At 39.0% G+C, this 26269-nt stretch overlaps 1 protein-coding gene across 4 annotated transcripts in view; it reads left to right on the forward strand.

Annotated features, from left to right (window-relative positions):
* Positions 1 to 26269, forward strand: part of LOC100562246 (neuronal acetylcholine receptor subunit alpha-7) — a 208657-nt gene that overhangs the window by 65128 nt on the left and 117260 nt on the right. For all 4 annotated transcript variants that reach the window (XM_008118694.3, XM_003226032.4, XM_062974152.1 and 1 more), the window contains one exon: positions 9086 to 9225. In XM_008118694.3, the coding sequence (XP_008116901.1) occupies positions 9163 to 9225 (63 nt within the window). In that variant the 5' untranslated portion in view covers positions 9086 to 9162. The remainder of the gene's footprint in view (positions 1 to 9085; positions 9226 to 26269) is intronic.

The following is a 26269-nucleotide window of genomic DNA, read 5'->3' on the forward strand; positions in this document are numbered from 1 at the left end:
GGTACTTTTAAAGTGAAATATTAGGGGCCTGTACAAAGTGATTTGAGTGGCTATTTCACCTCAATGTCAATTTTATCCAGAACTCATTGTAGTTCAAAAGAGTATGTTTTCCAAGTTCTGGTTTTAGCATTGCTCATCTCTGTAGCTGCAAATAGGTAATAGTGCTGTTGAGATTATGACTAAAGCATGTATAGTCAACTTGAGAGACAATGTGGTGGAATTGGTTGCTATTCCTCATTTCATTGTGTTTTCATGACAATGAACATGACAATGCAAATAGGAAAAAACCCTTAATCTTATAGGAGGAACAAGTTGATGTGCATGAAGTACTATGATAGTTACAATGATTTTTTCATGACTATTCCATACAAATGCTGTAGCAATTTTGAGCATCCTTTTTGGTAGAAAAATGGGACATAAATTTAATCAAACAAACAAACGAGCATCTTGGTCTAAGGAAAACCCAGCAATTCTTATTAGTTGCAAGAAAAAATATAGGAAACTGCAAGTTTTTAAAAATTCCACCCCCCCTCCCCAAGCTTTGATTTTGCCATTTTATATAATGAATGCTATGTTACTATGCTACTGTGTATAATGGGACATGAGCATCTATTGATTTTGGTATCCACAGAATGTTCTGGAATCAAGCCCCAGTGGATACCAAGGACTCACTGTATTGCCTTCGGTCCCTTTGGTTATGTCTAGTTCTGTCTTTCTTGGTATCTTGCCATGGATCAACAACTGACAGCTCACAGACTGACAACAGTCCACACACCACCACTTTGAACAGCACTAGTCAGAAGTAGTGTTTTTAAAGTTGAGATCTCAGAAGTGTTGGGATCCTTTGAAGGTTTATTGGTGCCACTTCAATTAGAAGATCAGTAATGGCAAATAAACTTCTCTAAAGGTAGTTTGCTCACCATTGCTATTTTGCCTCTAAAATGAACAGGTAAGTGGTTCTCCGTGCCTTTCCCCCAATGAGCTATGGGTGGCATTTGTGCTCTCTGTTTTAGTCTCACAACAATTCCTCACAGTAGGCCAACTTGAGACAGATAGTGCCCCAAAATTATCTAGTAGATTTCAGGACTCAGCTGTAGATGCCCAAAACCCGATCCAATACTCTAATTATTACACCACACAGTCTCTTAGAGTAGCATCACTCATTCCCAAATGGTATTGGCTAGGTTTGGAGCAGTAATTATTTTTAGGACAATTTACCCGATAGTGTTACTTTGAAGATAAAAGAGGGAATATTAGTGCTTTCAAGAAAAGATGGGATGTAAATGGAATGCAAAAAATATGCTTGAATGAATGAGTACTTGGAAACTGCTGACCTAGGAAATTACAGACTTGCATAAATATATTAGTGAATTCACTACTGGAACTTTAGAGGTATTCCTGGCGGAATGAAACCGGAACTGATTAAAAGAGATTAAATTAACAGCAGTGCTTCCAAAAATCAGGGCCAAGTGATGCAGCTGTAATAAAAATTCATAGAAAACTGAAATATGGAAGGAAAAGAATCAAGATAAATGTAGCAATGGCCTGCAATGAAGGGCCCATGCTCTGCTGCCAGTTAAAGATGTGAGAAAGTTCTCTGAGGTCAGAAGGTTGTGTTTCTATATTCTCTCCAACTACAAGTCTGCCCTGTGGCACTCTGCTCATAGAATCATCGAATCATAGAATCGTAGAGTTGGAAGAGACCTCATGGGCCATCTAGTCCAACTCCCCACTAAGAAGCAGGAAATCGCATTCAAAGCACCCCCGACAGATGGCCATCCAGCCTCTGCTTAAAAGCTTCCAAAGAAGGAGCCTCCACCACAGTCTGGGGGAGAGAGTTCCACTGCCGAACAGCTCTCATAGTGAGGAAGTTCTTCCTGATGTTCAGGTGGAATCTCCTTTCCTGTCGTTTGAAGCCATTGTTCCGTGTCCTAGTCTGCAGGGCAGCAGAAAACAAGCTTGCTCCCTCCTCCCTATGACTTCCCCTCACGTATTTGTACATGGCTATCATGTCTCCTCTCAGCCTTCTCTTCTGCAGGCTAAACATGCCCAGCTCTTTAAGCCGCTCCTCATGGGGCTTGTTCTCCAGAACCTTAATCATTTTAGTCGCCCTCCTCTGGACACTTTCCAGCTTGTCAACATCTCCCTTCATCTGCGGTGCCCAAAATTGGACACAGTATTCCAGGTGTGGTCTGACCAAGGCAGATGCTCAAGAGTCTGGATAACTAGGAGAGTTGGAAAGCTTTTAATGCAAGTGCTAGTACTGAACACAAAAATTAGGGATGCGTAGGCCCATGGATTTGTTTGAATATAACTGCTATAATTAATAGCTAATTTTTTAAAAATCATGTCAGAAACGACTTGAGAATATACTGAAAGTTGCTTCTGGTGTGAGAGAATTGGCCGTCTACAGAGACATTACCCAGAGGGCTCCCAGATGTGTTGCTGGGAGGCTTCTCTCATGTCCTCACAAGCTAGAGCTGACAGACAGAAGCTTACCCCATCTCGCGAATTCGAACCGGCAACCTTCAGGTCAGCAGTTCACAAGGGTTTAACCCAGTGGTTCTCAACCTTCCTAATGTCGTGACTCCTGAATACAGTTCCTCATGTTGCAGTGACCCCCAACCATAACATTATTTTCGTTGCTACTTCATAGCTGTAATTTTGCTACTGTTATGAATCATAATGTAAATATCTGATATGCAGGGTGTATTTTCATTTACTAGACCAAAATTGGTACAAATACCTGATTTGCCCAAATTTGAATATTGGTGGGGTTGGGAGGGGATTGATTTTGTCATTTGGGAGTTGTAGTTGTTGGGATTTATACTTAACCTGCAATCAAAGAGCATTCTGAACTCCACCAATGATGGAATTGAATCAAACTTGGCATGCAGAACCCCCATGACCAACAGAAAATACTAGAAAGGTTTGGTGGGCATTGCCGTTGAGTTCTGGAATTGCAGTGTAGTTCACCTACATCTAGAGAGCACTGTGGACACCAAACCATGATGGATTTGGACCAAACTTGGCACGAATGCTCAATATGCCCAAATTTGAACGCTGGTGGAGTTTAGGGAAAATAGACCTTGACATTTGGGAGTTGTAGTTGCTGGGATTTATAGTTCACATACAATCAAGAAGCCCCTAGAATCCCACCAACAATAGAATTGGGCCAAACATCCCACACAGAACCCCCATGACCAAGAGAAAATACTGGAGGGATCTGGGTTCCTAAGACCATCAAAAATATGTGTTTTCTGATGGTCTTTGTTGACCCCTCTGAAACCCCCTTGCGACCCCTCCAGGTTGAGAAACGTTGGTTCCCATTGCGCCACCACGGCTCTATTAATAGCTAAGAGCGCAATGGGTTAAACCCTTGTGAACCGCTGACCTGAAGGTTGGGTTGCTGACCTGAAAGTTGCCAGTTCGAATCTGCGAGATGGGATGAGCTTAGGTCTGTCCGCTCCAGCTTGCGGGGACATGAGAGAAACCTCCCAGTAACACATCCGGGCATCCCCTGGGCAATGTCTCTGTAGACGGCCAATTTTCTCACAGCAGAAGCGACTTGCAATATGTTCTCAAGTCACTTCTGACACAATTAATAGCTAATAATCCAGAATTAATTATGAGTTAATTCACAAATGCTGTTTCCTCTTTTTCCATGCATTGATAGTAAAATTGCTCCCCAAATATTTCTTTAAGACTTGACCAGAACTTGGAAAATTTTACTTTTTGAGACTTTAAGAACTGCCAACATAGTGTGGCCAACAATAATCCTCAAAGTAACTTTTCCGGGCTTTGATCTTGGCAACTTCCTAAATGTAGGCCAGATTGCTGGCTATTAATTTTATACTATAATGGCTAATGGGAGTAATTGAAAATGAATTCAGCTCCCATTTGCAGTGCCCCATTCTGGTTTCTCTTAATTGGATGGCACAGAGATTACACAGCGAGTTTCTTTAATCATGCTGTGAATTGATAGAAACTTGATAAATGGCTTTATGAAGATAGGCAGGCTGAATATAACATTACATATATGATATTTTGGTTTGTTTGCCCTCCTTTTACTTAGATTTTGTTCTGCTTTCTTTTATTTTATTTTCTTTATTGCATTACTACTTTTGATTTGGGGCTATCACAAGAAAAACAACAGATAGCTTGATTAGATAGGCTAACCATGAACGATACCAGCAGCTGCCTTGGTGACTTGCCAGGAACCCAACTGCTCTGTTTGCACAGGAATTTGCATAATTTTATAAACAAAAAAATTAAATGGAGATGCAAACATATGGCCATAAAACACCATTTGGCATGCTAAAAAACAATAGGTGAAATGAACAATCTCATCTTTTGATTTTGAGAGTCAGACAGAGCTACTTCAGAACACTTGGAAAAACTGGAGGATGCCAAATTAGCTCAATCTGCAACAAGGGTGAGGCATTCTCTTTTTCATTTCTCATTCCCTGGAGAAAGTTCACATTATGGCATAGCTTGATGAGAAATGCCTCACTAAATACATGTTAAGCTGTGTTGGAAACTACTAAAATGTAATGCCAAGTTTACTTTCTTTGGAAAATGAAGGGGAGTAAGGGCATTGCCACAAAATGGTGCATTAACTTGATGAACATTTAGCAAAACAGAATAGTTTGAGGATTCATATTTTATGACTAAACTCTCAATTTATGATATGCAGAGATGGATAATATAAAGCCTTGAAGGTACCTTTGTAATTTCCTGTGATCTAGCAATAAACAATAACCATCTCTATTACATACATAATATTCCATCTTCCCTCCAAGAAGTTCAAGGACAGTGTGTACTGTGGAACAATGGATTCAGAATTTGTAGGGTCAGAGTAGTAAGACTCTTTATTTAGCAGGTTCAATTTTATGTTTTGCAACAGCTCCTGAGCCTCCCCGTTCCCTTTCAACATAACTACAGATCTCACAATACATTGCTGTTGTGAACTGTTTCTGTTTTAATGCAAAATACTTCAGGTAGGTTTTATTTTGATTGGCAGTTAGTTTACAAATTAATAATAATAATAATAATAATAATAATAATAATAATAATAAAATAAATAAACAAACAAGAAAACTGCACTACAAATTAGAGCTGACAGCTGGCACAACAAAACATTGCATGGAAAGTTCCTCGACAAAATTGAAGGAAAAACTGATAAGGAGAAGACCTGGCTATGGCTCACGAATGGGACTCTGAAGAAGGAGACAGAAGGCCTGATCCTTGCAGCCCAAGAGCAAGCCATCAGAACAAATGCAATTAAGGCCAAGATCGAAAAATCAGCTGATGACACAAAATGCAGATTGTGCAAGGAAACCGACGAAACCATTGATCGTATCCTCAGCTGCTGTAAGAAAATCACACAGACTGACTACAAACAGAGGCACAACTATGTGGCCCAAATGATTCATTGGAACTTATGCCTCAAGTACCACCTGCCAGCAGCAAAGAACTGGTGGGATCACAAACCTGCAAAAGTATTGGAAAATGAGCATGCAAAGATACTGTGGGACTTCCAAATCCAGACTGACAAAGTTCTGGAACACAACACACCAGACATCACAGTTGTGGAAAAGAAAAAGGTTTGGATCATTGATGTTGCCATCCCAGGTGACAGTCGCATTGACGAAAAACAACAGGAAAAACTCAGCCGCTATCAGGACCTCAAGATTGAACTTCAAAGACTCTGGCAGAAACCAGTGCAGGTGGTCCCAGTGGTGATCGGCACATTGGGTGCCATGCCAAAAGATCTCAGCTGGCATTTGGAAACAATAGACATTGACAAAATCACGATCTGCCAACTGCATAAGGCCACCCTACTGGGATCTGCACGCATCATCCGAAAATACATCACACAGTCCTAGACACTTGGGAAGTGTTCGACTTGTGATTTTGTGATACGAAATCCAGCATATCTATCTTGTTTGCTGTGTCATAATAAAATAATAATAATAATAATAATAATAATAATAATAATAATAATAATAACCCATGTAGTGATGTCGACAGACTTTATCTGCCCAGAAAATCAGGAGGCAGAAGGCTTCTGCAAGTGAAACAAGCGGTAGACGAAGAGAAAAATGCCCTGGCAGATTATGTGTAAGGCAGTCAAGAACCAACGTTGAGGGAAGTCAACAGTAGTAAACTGCTTCAAGTGCAAAAGACAAAGAGTGAATACTGTAAAAACACAATCCAGAGCAGAAGAGAGAACTGGTGAAAGAAGGCTCTCCATGGACAGTTTCTGGAAAAAACTGAGAGCCAAATTGATAAAGAAAAAACATGGCTGTGGCTCACAAATGGAACTTTGAAAAAGGAGACAGAGGGCCAGATTCCGGCAGTCCAAGAACAATCCATTAGAACCAATGCCATCAAAGCCAAAATTGAAAAGTCGATGACAGATCCCAAATGTAGACTCTGCAAGGAAGCAGATGAAACAATAGATCACATCCTCAGCTGCTGCAAGAAGACAGACTACAAGCAGAGGCATAACACCGTTGCTCAGATAATTCATTGGAACTTGTGCCACAAATACCATCTGCCTGCGACCAAGAACTGGTGGAACCACAAGCCAGAAAAAGTTACAGAGAATGAACATGTCAAGCTACTCTGGGACTTCCGAATTCAGACAGACAGAGTTTTGGAGCACAATACTCCTGACCTCACGATGGTGTTAAAAAACAAAGTATGGATTGTCGATGTAGCAATCCCAGGTGACAGCAGGATTGAGGAGAAACAACTGGAAAAGCTGACACGATATGAGGATTTAAAGATCGAATTGCAAAGACTCTGGCACAAGCCAGTCAAGGTGGTCCCAGTGGTGATCGGCACACTGGGTGCAGTGCCTAAAGACCTAGGCCTGCACTTAAACACAATGGGCGCTGACAAAATTGCCATCTGCCAGCTGCAATAGGCCACCTTACTGGGATCTGCACGCATTCTTCGTCGATGCATCACACAGTCCTAGACACTTGGGAAGTGTCTGACGTGTGATCCAATACAACAGCCAGCAGTGTCTGCTGTGGACTCATCTTGTTGTGTTTCAAATAATAATAATATTTTATTTATATTCCGCCCTTCTTCCCAAGGGGACTCAGAGTGGATTACAGCATATACAGACAAAGGCAAACATTCAATGCCTTGTTACAATTACATACAATGAGATAGAAATACACAGACAAAGGCAAAGGCTTCTCCTTTCATTTCCGGCTCTGGAGGCAGTGCTCATCTCTGGCTCTGGGGGAAGTGCTTTTCTCCATTTCCAAGCCGAGGAGCCTTCGTTGTCTGTAGACAACTCCTGGTCATGAGGCCGGCACGACTGCTTGAAGTGTCTTTTTGCCTTTTCCCACCCAATGTACTCACATTTGCATATTTTCAAACTGCTAGGTTGGCAGGAGCTAGTGCTAACAGCGGGAGCTCACCCTGTCCTGCTGATTCAAACTGCCAACCTTCAGGTCAGCAGTTCAGCAGCACAAGGGTTTAACTCATTGTGCCACCAGAGCTCTGCTTGTAGTAGTAATGGAAACCTATGTAATTCATGGAGTTGCCAAAGTCATTTGGAGACTTGAAAGCACATAAGCAGACATATAGTAACAAGCAAAATGCCAGGGCTACCTCTAGATTTCAGGGTCCTTGGGCATGATGTTTCCACTGCTCTTTTACCAGACTGCACCTGCTTCCTCTTCACCCCTAGCAATTCATGAGCCTTCTTTCTCTAGAGTCAACCAGCATGACAGCCCTTACAAAGTCATAAGCAAAGTGGACTTCTCTTTTTCCTCACCTGCAATTGCTTACACACTTGAAGGGCACATGAAAAGGCAGCAATATCAAGAGAAGGGGCTAACAAGACTCCAGGAGTGGAAAGTGCATCCCGTTACTGGTTCTTCAGGTGCATTAATGCCAGTGTCCAGCAAGGCTAAACTGTCAGACACTTTCTATGCAAGGATATCTAGACACCAGGATTTGAAGAACCCAAGTCTGAAATGACAAAATTGATTGACATCATAAAACTTGGTTATAAAAAAAATGAAGTAACCAGGATTTTCTTTCATCATGGGTGTTGTGGCCTGGCCAGATTCTGAGTGTGCTGATGAGGAGAAAGGGGAGAGATTCAGAGGGCCCAGAGGAAACTGGAAGCGGCCCAGAGAAAGATGTTTTGGAATTTCCTGGCAGTTTCCAAGAGAATAGTGAAGGCGATATCTGCTCCCATGGGAACCTGCCAGAAGTGCAGGCTGAGGGAAATGTGGGAGACAAATATTTGTCGAGGTCAAAGAGATTTGAATTGGGGAAATAGGGTTTGCAATTAAGACAGATTTGCTCCTCCAAGCAACTTAGAAATAAGCAGAAAGGCAGGTGCAAGAGAAATGATCTCATGGGAAGGATTCAAGCTTTTAAAAAGTGGTTCATGTTGGTATAATCTTGTGATAGCAGTGCTGCATTCAGATGAAGAGCTCTTGGTTTCATAGACCTTGGAATTCATGTATTCAAGTTTTCAAGCTGTTCTTGTGCCCTGGTCTTATGAAGCATAGCTTTGCTTGCCATAGATTTATGTACCTTGTCTGTTAATATCTCAGTGGAATTATTTTAGAGATTTTCTTTGAATTGATTTTTGGAATTTTGGCTTTTATGGAAATAACATTTTGGACTTTTATTCCTTTTTATATTTGCTTGGTTTTCATATATCCAGTTTTTATTGTACTCTGCTTTTAATAAATGTTTACATTGGATCATCTGGACAGTGTGTGGTTTGCTGTGAAAAGAGGCTTCAGGGCCATAGTGCAACAATGGGCTTCCATCAGTGTTTTGAAAAATGAATTAAACAAAACTTCTTCAGGATTATGAGAGACAAACTGATATTTTCAGGCACCTTCTTCCTTTTCATTCCTTTTCAAAATATTAGGTTATTTTTTTCAGAGGTTTTAGGCCTTAAATTATGATTCCTATATAGATTAACTGAAAAATGCAAAATGCACAGAAGCACCTAGCTGCCAATCCATAACAGAGTGATTAATATAATCTCAGATATAGGTATATACCTAAAACAGTCTCTTCCTTCTCCTTTCAGTGTCTCAGCAAGGTGAAAACCAAAGGCGACTCTACAGAGAACTACTGAAAAACTATAATCGCCTGGAACGGCCTGTCATGAATGACTCACAACCTCTTGTAGTAGAGCTGCAGTTGTCATTACTACAAATAATTGATGTGGTAAGTAGATTATAACATGGTTCAATGTGTTGTCGAAGGCTTTCATGGCCGGGATCACAGGGTTGTTGTATGTCTTTCGGGCTGTGTGGCCATGTTCCAGAAGCATTCTCTCCTGACGTTTCGCCCACATCTATGGCAGGCATCCTCAGAACCTCACAACCTCTGAGGATGCCTGCCATAGATGTGGGCGAAACGTCAGGAGAGAATGCTTCTGGAACATGGCCACACAGCCCGAAAGACATACAACAACCCTATAACATGGTTCCTTTTTCATGAGCAAAGCTTAAGCCAAGCAAATGTTATATTGCTATAAAATACCGAGATACTATTGGTATGCAGCATTGTTCCATTGTAAGTTCATTTGAACAAGCTGTATTGAGATTATTTAAAACAGATCCGTTATTCCATAACACCTTTAACAATATTATTGTATTATCACAAGGACAAGGAGCCCCCAGTGGCGCAATGGGTTAAACCCTTGTGCTGGCAGGACTGCTGACCAACAGGTCAGCGGTTTGAATCTGGGGAGCGGGGTGAGCTCCTGCCTGTCAGCTCCAGCTTCCCATGCGGGGACATGAGAGAAGCCTCCCACAAGGATGGGAAAACATCTGGGCATCCCCTGGGCAAACATCTTTGCAGACGGCCAATTCTCTTACACCAGAAGCAACTTGCAGTTTCTCAAGTCACTCCTGACACGAAAATGAATAAATAAATCACAAGGACAGTTAAAGAATGGGAGAATCATGGCTTTTCTCCAGTTTTATCATGCTTGTTTATGTCTGGAGTAGCATTTTAATTCTATTAAGTTAAATTATTGACAGGCTAAAGTCTCCATATCTTAATGATGAGATATTGAACAGTTATTTTTTGTTGTAAAAGTACTCTCATTTGGCCAGATTTATCCATGCTGTCAGACTGGGATTCCCGTCTCACCAATGGTACCCCTGGGCTGATGGGACTTGTACTCCCACCATATCAGGAGAAACACAGATTTCACATACATTTTAGTGTAATTAAAAAAGATAATGTATGACAACATTTTGGGAAGTAACAAGAAATATAAAAACAATCTGCTCCTCACTCTCCCATTCCAGAGTTAAAAATGCACCATAACAATTAAAATATGTCACACACATAGAAGAGATTCTGATGAAGCATCTGTATAATGATTTTTTTCTACATCTAACTGTCTGGGAGGTTTCACTATAAAGCTTAATCATTAGTGAGTTATATGTGAATAATATTGCCTGTCAGAGGTGATCTTGTTAATTTGTCCCTAATGATGGCGAATATGAATATGGACTCTTTGCTGAGAGTAGGCGGCAGTACTTCTACTTTATTGAACCCAAAATAAAAGGAAGTGAGGCTGCTGATGTGGTTCAACTCTGCAGTATGAATTCACTCTGGTTGGTGAGAGAATTAGTGATGAGCGACAGCCCCTGCTCACGCCCCATAAACACATCCCCGTTTGGAAGGAATCCTCATTCCCACCTACTAAATTAATTGAGCAGATGTACGTAGGTCTGGATGTCTGGAAATTAATTCAATTTTGTTCTTGACTTAATTCTGAATCAGCAAAGTCTCCAGGTTCTGCAAATTTTCAGTGGTATAATTAGGAGTGTGCTAAATGTAAGAGGGCAGAGAGGCTTTATCTGAATCTATTCTCCTTGTGAAACTGAACAAGATCCTTTTCCCTTCTCCTTCTGCATCTATTAAGTATGTGTATGTGTGTATGTGTGTGAATGTTGGGAAAAGAAACCCCTTTCCAGGCCTGGCAGGTATGGAGACTACAGAGAGACTTCTAGCTCACCTCTCATACTTTTTAATAAGGTATTCATGAGTTCAGTTGCCTCTTGCTATCTGCTGAGCTTTGATTCCATGACCTCTGTGGATACCAAAATCCATGGATGCTCAAACCCCATTATATACAATGGTGTAGTAAAATGCTGTTCCTTATATAAAATTGCAAAATCAAGTTTATTTTTTTTTATTTGGGGGTGGGGATGGGAAGGGGAAATTATTTTGATCTGTGGTTGGTTGAATCCAAGGATTCAGAGTCTTGTGGATACATTGGATTGATGGTACATAGGAGATTGCAGCACCTTTTTCAAAGTGTGTTAGACACAAATTGCAGCTGTTTCTCCTTTGTAAAGTTATCTGAAAAGAAAGTAGCCACATGGAACAAACAAATGGTTTCCATGTAATATCAAATAAGTCTTCTTATTGAAACCACCAAATGATTGAGTGAAATGTTGGATTAGCAACTAGATAAATATAATAATGTGCAAAGGCAGAGATTGAAAAATGCAGTTGTAAGAGATTTGACAGGGAAATTATTTTTGCCATGTGTTATGAATTGCAGGAGGTACTGGAAGGTGTGTGGGGGGAGAGAGTTTAATTTGAAGTGGAGGGAAAAGCGTGTTGCAACAGTGATACTATTTTACATAGTAATATTTTATTACATATTGCAAAATGTAGCCACATTTAACAGTAGCCAACTTGAATCCCTATATTGGGAGAAAGGTGAAATAAATATAAAATAAGTTAATTTTCTTGTAGCCACATGAAGGAAAAAATGAATTTTGCAGTTACTTGAGTAGAGCTGGGGATAGGGTTCCATAATCTCAGGGCCTGGGTTTGATTCTCATGACTTGGACCCCTTTCTCCAATTCTCTGGGTGAAAAGGAGGAATTTCAGGGTAAGACTGCTGTGTTGGAAGGTGTGTACATATATTTTATTTATTTATTTGACTTTGGTTTTTAAAACTGAATTGTGTACTGAATTGAATAGATTAGGCCTGAGCAACATGTGGTCTCCAGGTCCATATGTGGCCTGAATAAGCCATTGGTGTGGCCTTCTGAGTGCCGCTGCTACCACTTGTACCTGCCTCCCAGGAGGGAGAAAAGGAAAGGGAGAAAGAAAGACAGAAAGAGAGACAGAATGGTAGGAAAAAAAGAGAGAGAGAAAGAAAGAAAAAAAAAGAGAAGAGGGACTGGGTAGAAAAAAGAGAGGGAGGAATAAAAGGAAGGAAGGAAGGAAGGAAGGAAGATAAATAGGAAACAGAAAGGGAAGGAAGAAAAGTAAGAAAGGGAGAAAGAAAGGTAGGGGAAAGAGAGGGCAGGAATTCAGAATTGAGAAAGCATGGTGTGGTGGTATGAACCTCGGACCCATCAGGTGACTGTAGGCAAGTCTTGGACCCCTTTTAGAGTGCCATTTAATCCAGATTTTCAAAGCAGACAATCCACATTATCTTCTTTGAACTGGATGCTCTTAGTCTATACTGACATATAATACAGTTCAAAGCAGGTAATCTGTATTTTATATAGCAGTGTTGATGGGACCATACTCTCTCAGCCTCAGAGAAAGACAAAGGCAAATCCCCTTTGAACAAATCTTGGCAAGAAAACTCTGTGATATATACAATGCTATGTATATATTAGGGTTGTCCATATGTTCGTAATAATTCTCGTTTCGTAATTATTTCGTATTCTCGTTTTTTGAAACGAGTATTGAAACGTTTTCCCTGGGCGCAACTGGCAATGTAATTCGAACCATCGTTGGCCCATTCTCTAATTGTTTCTTAAAATTTTCATTAAATTTTTTCCTTCCAAAATTTTTTTAAAATATTTTTTAAAAATTATTTTTTATTTATTTTTTTGTTTCTGCAACCTAACATGAATGGGAGCCTAGCGCAGCCTAACATGGCTACCGCTCCCTGGCCAATCAGAGTCTTCCACGATGGCTGAAAAAGGTGGGGGCTAGCGTCCTCTGCATCCACGTCCTCCGCAACGGAGCCAAGCCATTCTGGGCTAGGATACCAAGGAGAGAGGGTGTTTCGCGTGCGCTGGGAAGCTGCTTGCTTGCTTGCTTGGGGGAGAGAGGGCTAAATGACTGGGGTAGAGTGTCTGTTGTTGCTGGTTCGATATTGTGTTTCTTTTGGGGGAAATTGGCTTGGGGCAGAGTCCTTGCTGTGGCTGGCTTTAGGGAACTTTTATTTTCCAAAGGACATCTGTGTCCCTGTAAGCGGTAGGGGTGCTTTTGCTTTCCTTTCCTACTCCTGAGGGAGACCCTTTGCCTTTCTTTTTTTCTTTTTTGGAATCATTCACCACATAAGCCCTTCTTTCCAATCCTGAAAGGGGGGAACTAGAAAATTATAGTTTCCTAAGGACGTCTGCTCCGTTTGTAATCCCAAGCCCCCGGGCTGAGTGTTATTGCAGCAATCACAAAGACACACATTGTTTTCAAACCTAAAGGGTACATTGGAAGAAATAGTTTCCAAAGGACATGGGGCACCCACCAAGGCATTGCTTCCCTCGCGCTCCATTTCTATTCCCAAGCTTTGGGCTGAGTTTTATTTCTGCAATCACAAAGTCAGACATTGATTTGATTCAATAGAGGGTCCACAGCAATTTATAGTTTCCAAAGGACGTTGCCAATCCTGTCAAGGCATTGCTTGGCGTGTGCTGCATTTCTAATCCAAAGTCCTCAGCCAGAGTTTTATTTTTGCAATCACAAGGTCAGCCAGTGGCACCATTGATCAAAAGGTTCAAAGGCAATTTATAGTTTCCAAAGGACAGTGTCACTCCTGCCAAGGCATTGCTTGGCGTGTGCTGCATTTCTAATCCAAAGTCTACACAAGTAGAAGAGGGACTTTCACAGTGATAAGAACCCAATTGAACAGGAAATAAGACTTTCAAACCAGGAACAGGTTTCTTCAAATATTGAAAAAGTGTATTATAAAAAGTTATGAAAATTCGCCAAAAATCATAGGAGACAGGAAATGTTCTGCAATTTGTTGAGCAAAGAGTGTTGAATGTGATCTCCCACTGTACCAAATTTGATGAGGATAGCTCAAGAAATGAGGGCAGGAGACCCCCAGAAAAGTCCCCCCCTGGTTTCCTGTTTTTTGGCGATTGCGCATGCGCGTCCGTCATTTTAGAAACATTTTAGAAACATTACGAATTTTCGGAAATATCTGAAAATTTTGGGTGAAACATTTAGAAATAATTTCTATATCGAAGAGCCGGCACCCCCTACTTTAGAAACGAGAATTGAAACAATTTTTCCATCGATCGGACAAGCCTAGTATATATTTTTCAATTCAGGCTCACAGACCCCCTGAAATCTTTCCATGGACTTGATTAAGATCTCCTGGTCTAGAGGGAAATTGTGCTTGCCTCAATAGATAATTCAGTGTTCAACTGACATTGGTCAACCAACAATGCAGGAAATCAAATGTTCAAGGAAAAGACAAGTGTTAGCTCACATGTCTATTGTGATTTTAGTATTATGGATTGCAGCAATTTCAGTGTTAAAGTTAATCCCATCTCACATATTTCTTTATTCAGTTTATACTCCTACTTTCTGTCAAAAAAAGTTGCTCTGGACAGATAAGGCACTTAATTCCTGTGAACCTTAGAAGATGCTATGCTCTGGAAGTACTATGCATGCATGGAAGTACGTGTATGTCTTTCACTCCACCACTGTGGAATGAAGTCCCCCCCCCTCTTACTTAGGGGTGCCTAAAAGATGCTATAAAGATGGGAGATGGAAGCTTCATATTCTCCTTTTGCTGCTCCTAACTCATATTAGTCCTAACTAGAAGCTCATCAAGTAGTAGATTGCTTCTGCTGAAAAAAGTATAATCAAATTACTTGATCTCTGCTGTGAGTTTTATTTGCTTGAATTCTGTCTCTTAGCCAGGCTGCTATCTAATTGCAGTTTTGGACCAGGGGGCTTTGATAAGGTGTTTCCCAGACTGTTAACACATTGTTTTGTCACTTCAGAATACTAAAGAGGATCCCGAAATGCACAGATGTCCCTGACGTTTCACAAGTAATTTGTTGATTAATTATGAAGCTTTATACTGATTTTATATAGAAGCATCTTGTACATTGAAAGAAATTATGAGCCATGTGTTCTTATAAATGATTCATCAGATGCTGTTCCCAGAGTTTTCTGAAAAAGCTAATGTTATGACTAGTGTGGGCTGCCACTTGCCTTGCAAACACATGGGCAGTTTATCTGGCAGTCTGGAAGTCCACTGATGGTTGCATGAGGCTAATCAGTCATGCCATAAGCAACCTTTGCAATGATGCAGAATTATGAAATAAGAACTTCTCAATGAAGGATCTTCTGAAAGAAATTCAGAAACTGGGGGAAAGACAAGAAAACTATCAAACAGAGGCCCAAAAAAGAATGGAAGAATATAACAAACAAATGTTAGAAATGAGAATGGAAATAAAACAAGAAATGGGCCAACTGAAAGAGGAAATGAGGAAAAATTTTGAGGATATAAAAGAATTAAAACAAAATGGTGAAAAGTTGGAAAAATCCCAAGAGAAAATAAAGAAAAAAGTGGAGAATCTAGAAAATAAAAATTCAAAAATAGAAAAATTGCAAGAAGGAATGGAACAAAGAGTACTGGAATTTCAACTCCGAGTAAGAAATATTCAAGAGGAGGAAAATGAGGATATAAGAGGAAAAATAATAAATATGATGGCAGATCTATTACAAAGGGGCTCAGAAAGGATGGAAACAGAAATAGATAGGTGTTACAGGATACAAACAAACTATTCAAAGAAAAACAAAGTGGCGAGGGACGTGATTGTGCATTTCACAAGAAAGAGAGTAAGGGATGAAATATTACTACAAAACAGCAAAAAGCCAATCTACCATAAAGAGACAAAGATTGTGTTATTAAAAGAATTCCCTCTAACAACTTTGAATAAAAGAAGAAACTATTTTTTCCTTACGGAAGAATTAAAAAAACACAAAATCCGCTTTCGATGGGAGAAGATAGAAGGCCTAATGGTTTCCTATAGAGATGAAAAACATTGGTTAACATCAGTTGATAAAGCAAAAGCCTTTTACAAAGTTTTAAAAAAGGATCTGGAACACATGGCTTCAACATCGCCATCAGTAAAAAAGAAAAAACCAAAAAGACAAAGACAGAACTCCCCGGAGGACGAAACATTAGGAGCTGGAATAGGATCTCAGGTCACAAACATAACAGATGAAGAAGACGAAGAGGAAGAATTGGAAAATATTGACAACCAAGATGAAGAGTGAAATTACACAGCAATTAAAAATATACACAAACAATGTGAACGGACTAAATTCTCCACAAAAAAGGAGAAACATCCTGACCCAAATAAACAAAGGGAAATATGACATAGTGGCGTTTCAAGAAACGCACATATGTCAAAAACATGTAGCCCATTTGAAGAATAATAAATTAGGAAAAGAATTCTTCTCTGCAGACTTGACTAAGAAAAGAGGAGTGGTCTTATATGTAAACGAAAGTATTCCAGCAGAATTGAAATTTAAAGATATGGAGGGGAGGATAATTGCGGTAGAAATAAAGTTAAACCAGGAGAAAATTCTTATTTGTAATATATATGCCCCAAATGGACCAAAAACACAATTTGCAAGTAACCTGAGAGAACAAATGGCAAAAACGGATTCGGACCACATAATACTTTTAGGAGACTTTAATGGGGTGATAGACCAAAAATTAGATAGATCTAAGAAGAAAAACAGAAAAAGTAAAGATAAAATAGGGCAATTACCCAAAAACTTTCTAAATTTGAAAAAAGAGTTCGATCTTCAAGACGTGTGGAGAAACAAAAATCCAGAGGGCAGGGATTATACATACTACTCAAACAGACATGAAACGTGGTCCAGAATAGATATGATATGGGCCTCAAATTCACTAGTAACAAAAATGGACAAGATAAATATATTCCCAAGAGATAAAACGGACCATTGTCCCCTGGAAATAATAATAAACCATAAAAGAAACTCCTGGAGATGGAGATTGGATGATAACTTGATTAAATCGGAAACAGAGATATTGGAAAATAAGAACTTAACAAAGGAATACTTTAATTTCAACGATAAAGAGAACGTAACAAAACAAATAATATGGGACTCGTATAAGGCAGTAATGAGGGGTTACTTCATACAACAAAAAGCTAGAGCTAACAAAAGAAAAAATCTTAAAATAGAACAAATTAATAAGCAAATAGAAAACAGAGAAAAGATGTCCAAACAACAACCCAACAACCAAAAAATTAAAAAGGAACTAAATGATTTAAAGAAGGATAAACTGCATTTAGAATTGGAAAGAACTGCAAAAGCACTGAAACTTGTGAAACAACATAGTTTTGAAAATGCAAACAAACCAGGGGCTTGGCTGGCAAGAAAGATAAGAAAGAAAAAACAACAGCAGCAAATAATAAAGATTATAGATAAGGATAAAGAATACACGAGAGACGAAGAAATAAGAGACAGATTCAGAAGCTACTATAGCCAACTATATAAACAGGAAGGGGAGGATCTGGAAAAAATATCGAATTATATAGGAGAACAAAAATTGGATAAAATTACGGAAACTCAAAGAGAACTTCTTAATAAAGCAATAACAGAAGAAGAAATTAAGAAAGCAATAAATAATTTGAAACCAAATAAGGCACCAGGGCCCGATGGATTTACGGCAAGTTTTTACAAAGTTATGAAAGACGAGCTAGCCCCCTTTTTAAAAACATTAATGAATCAAGTATTGGAACAGAGGGTCATCACGGAATCGTGGAAGGAAGGGGATATTATCACAATTCATAAAGAAGACACAGATAAAACGGAGGTTAAAAACTACCGTCCGATTTCATTACTCAATTTGGACTATAAGATCTTTACTAATATATTGGCGAATCGTTTCAAAGACTTTCTATCCACATGGATTGGCCCAGAACAAAAAGGATTTCTCCCGGGGAGACAAATGAAAGACAACGTAAGAACTATAGTAGACGTAATAGAATATTATGAAACATATCATCAAAAAGAATTGGCACTACTTTCAATTGATGCGGAGAAGGCATTCGACAACCTAAATTGGTCATTTATAAAATTATTATTCAAAGAAATTGATATAGGGCACCAATTCTACAATGCCATTGAGGCGATATATATGGAACAAAAAGCAAAAATCTTAGTAAATGGGCAATATACAAAAGAAATCCAAATTAATAAGGGAACACGTCAAGGATGCCCGTTATCACCCTTAATCTTTATCTTCGCACTAGAAATTTTAATAAGAAATATCAGAAGGGACAACCAATTAAAAAGAACAAAAATAGCCAACTATGAATTTAAACTAAGGGCCTTTGCGGATGACCTGATCTGCATCATTGAGAATCCAAAACACCAAATACAAAAGTGGCTGGAGAAAACAGAGGAATATGGTTCAGTGGCTGGCTTCTACTTAAACAAAAAGAAAACAAAAATTTTGACAAAAAATATCCCAAAGAAAAAACAAGAAGAAATTGAGAAAGCGACAAATATCCAAATTGTAACTAAAATAAAGTACTTGGGAATTTGGTTAACAGCGAGCAATGCTCAATTATTGAAAAACAATTATGAAAGGAAATGGAATGAAATCAAAAAAGATTTACAAAATTGGAAGAACCTGAAAATCTCCATCCTAGGACGGATAGCGTTAATAAAAATGAACGTTTTACCAAAGCTGTTGTACTTATTTCAAAACCTACCAGTGATGAGAAATAATAAACTTTTTCAGGAATGGCAAAAAGAAATCACGAAATTCACTTGGAAGGGGAAAAAGCCAAGAATCAACTATACAATAATGACAGATGAAAAAAGGAGAGGAGGATTTGGTCTCCCAAACTTAAAGCTATACTATGAATCTTGCGGGTTATTAAGGGTTAAGGACTGGGCAACTTTGGAAAAAAACAATATCTTGGCCTTAGAAAGTTTTGACCTGAGGAGAGGATGGCATAGCTATTTGTGGTACAGCAAAAGAATGATTGAGAAAAATTTTGGAAACCACTTCATTAGGTCTTCACTAATAAAAATTTGGGAAAAATATAAGGAAAGGATATATAGGAAAACACCCCTTTGGATTTCACCTTTAGAAGCTAATCAGAAAAAATTCTTGGGATGGATAAAATGGCCGAAGTATAAGGAAATATTAAGAAAGAAGGATGGTCAATATCAATTAAGATCGCAAGAAGAAATAAAACAAAAATATGACAAAATATCCTGGTTCCAATATGCGCAAATGAAAGAACAATTTGGAAAAGATAAGATACTAGGATTTAGTGAGATAGACAATTTTTGGGATGTCTTAATGCAAAATGACAAAAAAGAAATCACAAGAGTATATAAGAAGTTATTAGAATGGTCTACTGAGATAGAATATGTGAAATCATGTGCTACAAAATGGGCAAGGAATATTGGCCGCCCAATTATGATGTCGGAATGGGAAACAATATGGATCATAAAACAAAGGTATACTTATGCTTCGGACTTACAAGAAAATTGGCTCAAAATGTTTCATCGATGGCATATTACCCCAAAAAAATTAGCTATGATGTACAAAAACACAGACAATAAATGTTGGAAATGCAAAAAGCAAGAAGGGTCATATTTTCATATTTGGTGGACGTGTCCAGAAACAAAAGTGTATTGGAAAGCTATACATGAGGAATTACAGAAAATACTACACAAATCATTTCCAATGAAGCCGGAGTTTTATTTACTTGGATTGACAGAGGAAATTATGAAAGTGAACTCAAATGAGGATAAAATATTTACATATGCAACAACAGCTGCAAGAATGATCTTTGCTAAATATTGGAAACTAAGGGACATACCAACTAAGCAACATTGGTTGGAGAAACTGGAAGAAATATATGACATGGACAAATTAACATATTTAATGAGAGTAAACAGAGGAAAGGCAATAAAACCAACTAATTGGGAAAAATTTGAAGAATACAAGGAAAAGTTAAAGTAAAAATACGCAAAAGGAGAACCCGAGAATATTTAAATTAACTAAATCTAGTCCAGTGCTTGAAAAAGAGATGAAGACGGAAAGGAGATTATTCCACTAAGAATAGAAAGCGGAAGGACATTTACTATCTATATCTCTCTCCCCCTCCCCCTTTTCTTTTTTTTCTTTTTCTTTTTTTCTCTCTTCTTTCTTTTTCCTTCCCCCCTCTCCCCCCTCACTGTACCCATTTTCTCTCACATTATTGTTTTCTCTATTATAGTATTTTTAATGTATGTTTATGTGAAAAAAGTTGAATAAAAATCAAAATAAAAAAAAAATAATTTTTGGGACTACAGACCAGTGGCACTCACTTCCATCATCAAGAAAACTGATATGTAGGCATATCATTTCTTGCCTTCTACATACAGTACATTGGATAAACATCAGTTTGCATATAGAACTAACAGATCTATGGAGGATGCTATAGCCATCACTCTCCATCCTGGTCTGACACATCTGGAATGATGAGGGAACTATGTGAGGATGCTTTTTGCAAACTTTAGTTCTGCATTTAAAACAACCTTTCCATGTAGATTGGTGTCTAAACTTACGGATCTTGGAGTTTCATATTCAGTTTGTTTTGGATCATTGACTTCTTGTATGGATGTTCCCAGAGGGTTAGATTAGGTAAAAATATCTCTTCAGCACTTATTCTCACTACAGGTCTATACTCTTTACACATATGATTGCACCCCCATCCACCATAGTAATATCATTGTCAAATTTGCACACCCACAGTGGTGAGGCTTATCTCTTAAGGGGATGAGTCTGCCTACTATGATGAGTTGGATCAACTGCTCATGCTACAGGGACAATAATTTGGTTCTTAACAGTCCAAGGTTTTTTTATAATGTTTTTCATGTCAGGAGCGACTTGAGAAACAGCAAGTTGCTTCTGGTGTGAGAAAATTGGCTGTCTGCAAGGACATTGCCCAGGGGACGCCTGGATGTTTTGATGTTTTACCATCCTTGTGGGAGGCTTCTCTCATGTCCCCGCATGGGGAGCTGGAGCTGACAGAGAGAGCTCATCCATGCTCTCACTGGATTTGAACCAGCAACCTTCAAAGTCACCAATCCAACCTTTAAGTCAGCAGTCCTGCCGGCACCACGGGGGCTCAAGTTCTTATAACAGATTACAGAAAGACTGCATCAGAAATTCAGCTTTTTGTTGTAAATGGAGGTCAAATGTGGTGGGTGGCCAGTTTTAAGTTCCTGAGTGCTATTGTCAAGGACCTGGGGCATTGGTTAAGAGGGCCCAGCAGAGATTGTATTATCTGAGACTTTTAAGGAACCACCAATTGAACAAGAAACTGCTGGTGACTTCGTAGCACCATGCTATAGAGCACAGACGGGATATAAATAAAGATGATGATGATGATGATAATAATAATAATAATAATAATAATAATAATAATAATAATAATAATAATAATAATAGAGTGCTCTAATTTATTGCATCTGCATATGGTTTGCTAATGGCATATAGGAAGCTCTCCATAGGGTTATCACCATTGACCAGAGAATTATTGGTTGTCCTCTTCCCTCCTTGAAATAACTTTATAATTCCCACTGCCTTAAGAAAGCTCAAAATATTCTTAAGGATCTATCTCACCCTGGATATTCCTTTTTTTTGGCATCACTACTATCTGGCAGATGGTATAGAATGATAAAAACAAGGACAAATAGGCTGAGAGAGAGCTTTATCCTAGAGCTGTGACTATATTGAACTATATTTCACACTGATGTGGCACCAGGGGTTGTGCAATAGTGATTAGAATGTGGAAGGATGGGTGCTTGTTTTGTATATGGTGTGATTGGGGATGACATTTAATTTCGTGATATGATGTACAATGACGATAAAAGTTATTCTATTCTATTCTAAAAATTTTTTTTCCCTGATATAAAATGCCAAAATTAACGTTTCCTCTTCTGAATTTTTGAAGTGGGGAGATTTTTAATCTGTTGAAGACTGGATGAGTAGATACAGAAGGCCAAGTGTATCTATATTCTAGAGACTTGGAGAGATGGAAAGCAAATATGGAAACATTTGGGATCCCTGTGTAAAGGTCAGACAAACTATTATTGTAGATAGTGGGTAGGTTTTGCTTTACTAAAATGTTGTTTCATACTATCAATTACTTTTATTTATGGGTTGCTGTGAGTTTTCCAGGCTGTATGGCCATGTTCCAGAAGCTTTCTCTCCTGACATTTTCCCCACATCTATGGCAGGCATCCTCAGAGGTTGTGAGGTCTGTTGGTAACTAGGCAAGTGGGGTTTATACATCTGTAGAAAGTCCAGGATGGGGTGAAAGAACTCTTGTCTGTTGGAGGCAAGTGTGAATGTTGCAATCAACCACCTTGGTTAGCACTGAATAGCTTTGCAGCTTCAAAGCCTGGCTGCTTCCTGCCTGGGGGAACCCTTCGTTGGGAGGTATTAGCTAGCCCTGATTGTTCCCTGCCTGGAATTCCCCTATTTTTTTTTAATGTTGTTCTTTATTTACTGTCGTGATTTTAGAGTTTTTTAAATACTGGTAGCCAGATTTTGTTCATTTTAATGGTTTCCTCCTTTCTGTTGAAATTCTCCACGTGCTTGTGGATTTCAGTGACTTCTCTGTGTAGTCTGACATGGTAGTTGTTAGAGTGGTCCAGCATTTCTGTGTTCTCAAATAATATGCTGTGTCCAGGTTGGTTCTTCAGATGTTCTGCTATGGCTGACTTCTCTGGTTGAGTTAGTCTGCAGTGCCTTCCATGTTCTTTGATTTGTGTTCGGGCAATGCTGCGTTTGGTGGTCCCCATGTAGACTTGTCCACAGTTGCATGGCATACGGTAGACTTCTGCAGAAGTGAGGGGATTCTGCTTGTCCTTTGCTGAACGTAGCATTTGAGGATTTTCTTAGTGGATCTGCAGATAGTTTGCAGGTTGTGTTTCTCCACCAGCTTCCCTATGATCTTTGCCTTTACTCTCATGGCTTGTTTTTGGCCTTGCAGCTCTTCTGATGTCTGTGGTGGAGTATCCATTGACCTTTAGAGCCCAGTTTAGGTAGTTATTTATGCACACATAACTTGTATTTATGTGTGCAAATGGCAAATTTTCATTTGCATGGGAGGAAATAAGAAGGGTCTACTTGGGGGTGGGGATTATTGCAATAAACTTCAAGAATAAACCTGCTTTTGGTAATAAGGTTATTAGTCCTGAAAGAGAAACCCCTGATCATATTAGCAGAAGCATTAATCTGGGGGCTGAAAATAGTTGGAGAGGAAGATATAAAGAAACAAGGTGCTTTCTTTTTTCCATATGCCATGGTCCCAAATGACAACCTTGCAATGATTATTAATTAAAATGTAAGTCAAACCAAAAATATTTAAATATAGCATCAGTATCTATGTTGGTTTTCAGAGATCTTTCACATTACCTGTCATCTGATCCTTTTAATTACAGTGAAGAACGCCCCCTTCAATTTTTGACTTCATTAATTTCATGGGGTTTTCTTAGGCGAGGAATACTCAAAGGGGACTTCCCATTGAGATGCTAAAAATTGAGCTTGGAAACTTCTGATGAAGCAGCTCTACTATCATTGATTTATGGCCTCTTTTTTAAAAAAACTGTCCACCATTTCTGACTGGCTCTTTCAAAAACAAAAGCACTGTATACTACTTTTGTATTGAAAACCTGTGTATTGAAAAAGTGTTGTTGCTGTTAATTGTCATCAGGTTGGCTTCTATGGTGATCCTATGAATGAGAGACCAAGTCACACTGGTATCTGTTAAGGTGTTGTAGACTCAGGGCCATGGCTTCCTGCACTGAACCTGAACTACTTGTGGAATGAAAATATATACTGTGTGTGAACTGAAATCTAACTACTTGTGAATTGAAATTGCTCACCAATTTTTGATGAGATCAGGGAATTCCACTTGCCAAGAGGGAAAACTTTTGCCACCAAGCAGGCTCCAGAGAACAACACACCCTGTTCAGTCTATCTCTGGCTTCCATGTCAAGGAGACACTGGATCTGCTATCAGTTTTAGGATGCATATGTACTATAAATAATGCAGTTTGACACCACGTTGTCTTCAATGGCTAAATGCTTTAGAATCACAGGAGTTGTAACTTTGCAAAAACAGCCAAATGGGGCTGTTCCATCACCAAAATGCAAATCCCAGGATTCAATAACATTGAGTCATGGCAGTTAGTGGTATCAAAGTGCTTTAATTTTGTTATGTACATGGATGCTTGGTTTGAATTTTAAAGGGGCTATTAAAAGTTCTGAATTTCAGTAATTGGGTTCAATACCATGGATAGCTCATTTTATATTCTGAACAATACAAGAGGAAGGGCCTAGCTAAAGGTTTTCCCCTGACATTAAGTCTAGTTGTGTCTGACTCTGGGGGTTGGTCCAGGAAAGGGTGATAACCAGGCAGTAATCCAAATGTCTCATGCAAATCCCAAGGTAATATAGTTCAGAAATAGCCAAAAAATCACAGGTATAGCATAAATCCACAAACAAAGGTATGCTTGGTAAAACGTGAGCAAGGGTATATAAAAACAAGAGCATAAAAAGCTTCCGAGATACTTGAATGTAAAACCAAGGCTTGACAAGAACCAGAGAACTCAGGCCTAGCTTCTCTCTTGAATGCTACGTTGCCTGAACTGCCTCTTAGGAAAACAACTTGCCAATTAATAGGTAGCTATGAAGTCATTTCACTTCCCATGAATTCTCTTTTCAACTTTCCCACATAGACACTATGACCAGAGCTGTTTATTTTCTGTTCTAATCTGCAAACAAAGACTTTTGTTGAACTTCACAGCTCCAGGTGTTGAACCCTGGGAGCTTTCCATATTACTTATTTCCTCCCCTGTCTCCTTCTCTAATATTGAAGTTTCTGTCTCCTCTGGCTGACCTTGGAGCCCTGTACTTTCTGGGAGATTTTTCTGAGAGAGAACGATCATTTCTCTGACTTGAATTTTCATCATTTTGTGCCCAGGAAACCTTATAGTAAATCCCACAATTCACACCATCAGTGAACCCATCAGCCTCAGGTTCAGGCTGTATGACAACATGGGATTTCTGGGAGCTGAAGTTCAAAACACCTGTAGCAGCAGAGTTTCAGAAACACTGCTCTAAAGGAACCAGAGTCTGTCTGCTCTTGGATGCTAAGCAGGGCCAGCATGTGTATGGAACCACCACAGGTACCAGGGACTGCACAAGGTGCTGTAGGTTATATTTCAGAGGAAATAACTGGCAAATATGCCTTTGAATATTCATTGTCTAAGAAAACCGTGTGAGATCTATGGGGATTGTCATAAATTGACTGGTGATACAAAGTCACATACACGCAAAACAAAGGAAAAAAAATTCAACACACCTCTCTCTTGGAAACTGCTAGCTGCCATTTAGGTTCCACGTAATCTCCCTACCCTGATGGAAAGGAAAAGATGAATAAGGGAACACACATATAAATTGCTTTTCTTTTATTATGACAGATATTCGGAGATGGCTAAGAGATAGGTCACTCTTTTAATACAAAAAGTAAAGGTTAAACCCTAATTTATGTGGATTAACCTGTCTCCTAAGATCAGCAAATTCATTTCCTTGGTATGTGTGAGGTTATTGTCATTTTCTACTCAAAGGTGTAAAGAATAGCAAAAAAAAAGCCTTTGAAATAAATTCGAAAAATATATCAGAGACAGGGCACACAAGGAAACACTTGCTTTATTGAACATAATGGGAAATGCTCCCAAATCCCAGCTAAAGCTCACGCAGTTACAACTTTCAGAAAATCTGAAGAGGAAAGCATTTGATTTATTGCAGGAATCATTATCCTCCCCTGACCCCAGTTAGACTTCTGATATAATCCAAGTTGTTTCCCTACTAGAGCTGTGTAGTGCTATTGAGACATTTCTGTTCTGGAAACAGCTAGAACTGGAATTCATATGCTAGTTCCACAAGCAAAAGATTTAATATAATGATATATTCTTCATTTGACACCCCTAAGGTAAAGTTCCACCTTTAATGCTTAGTCTGGTGATGTAAATCTCTTATTTTATTTGTAGATGAAAGAACCACAAAAAAAGAGAGAGAAAAGAATAAAATCTGATTCCATTTTTCCCAGGTTAACAATTTAAACATGCATAAGACAGCCACAGAATTCCAACCCCAAAACCATAATGCCATGTTTGGTTTGTGGGGTGGGGAT

The sequence above is a fragment of the Anolis carolinensis genome, chromosome 2 (assembly GCF_035594765.1).
Source record: "Anolis carolinensis isolate JA03-04 chromosome 2, rAnoCar3.1.pri, whole genome shotgun sequence".
In the NCBI taxonomy this organism is placed as follows: Eukaryota; Metazoa; Chordata; class Lepidosauria; order Squamata; family Dactyloidae; genus Anolis; species Anolis carolinensis.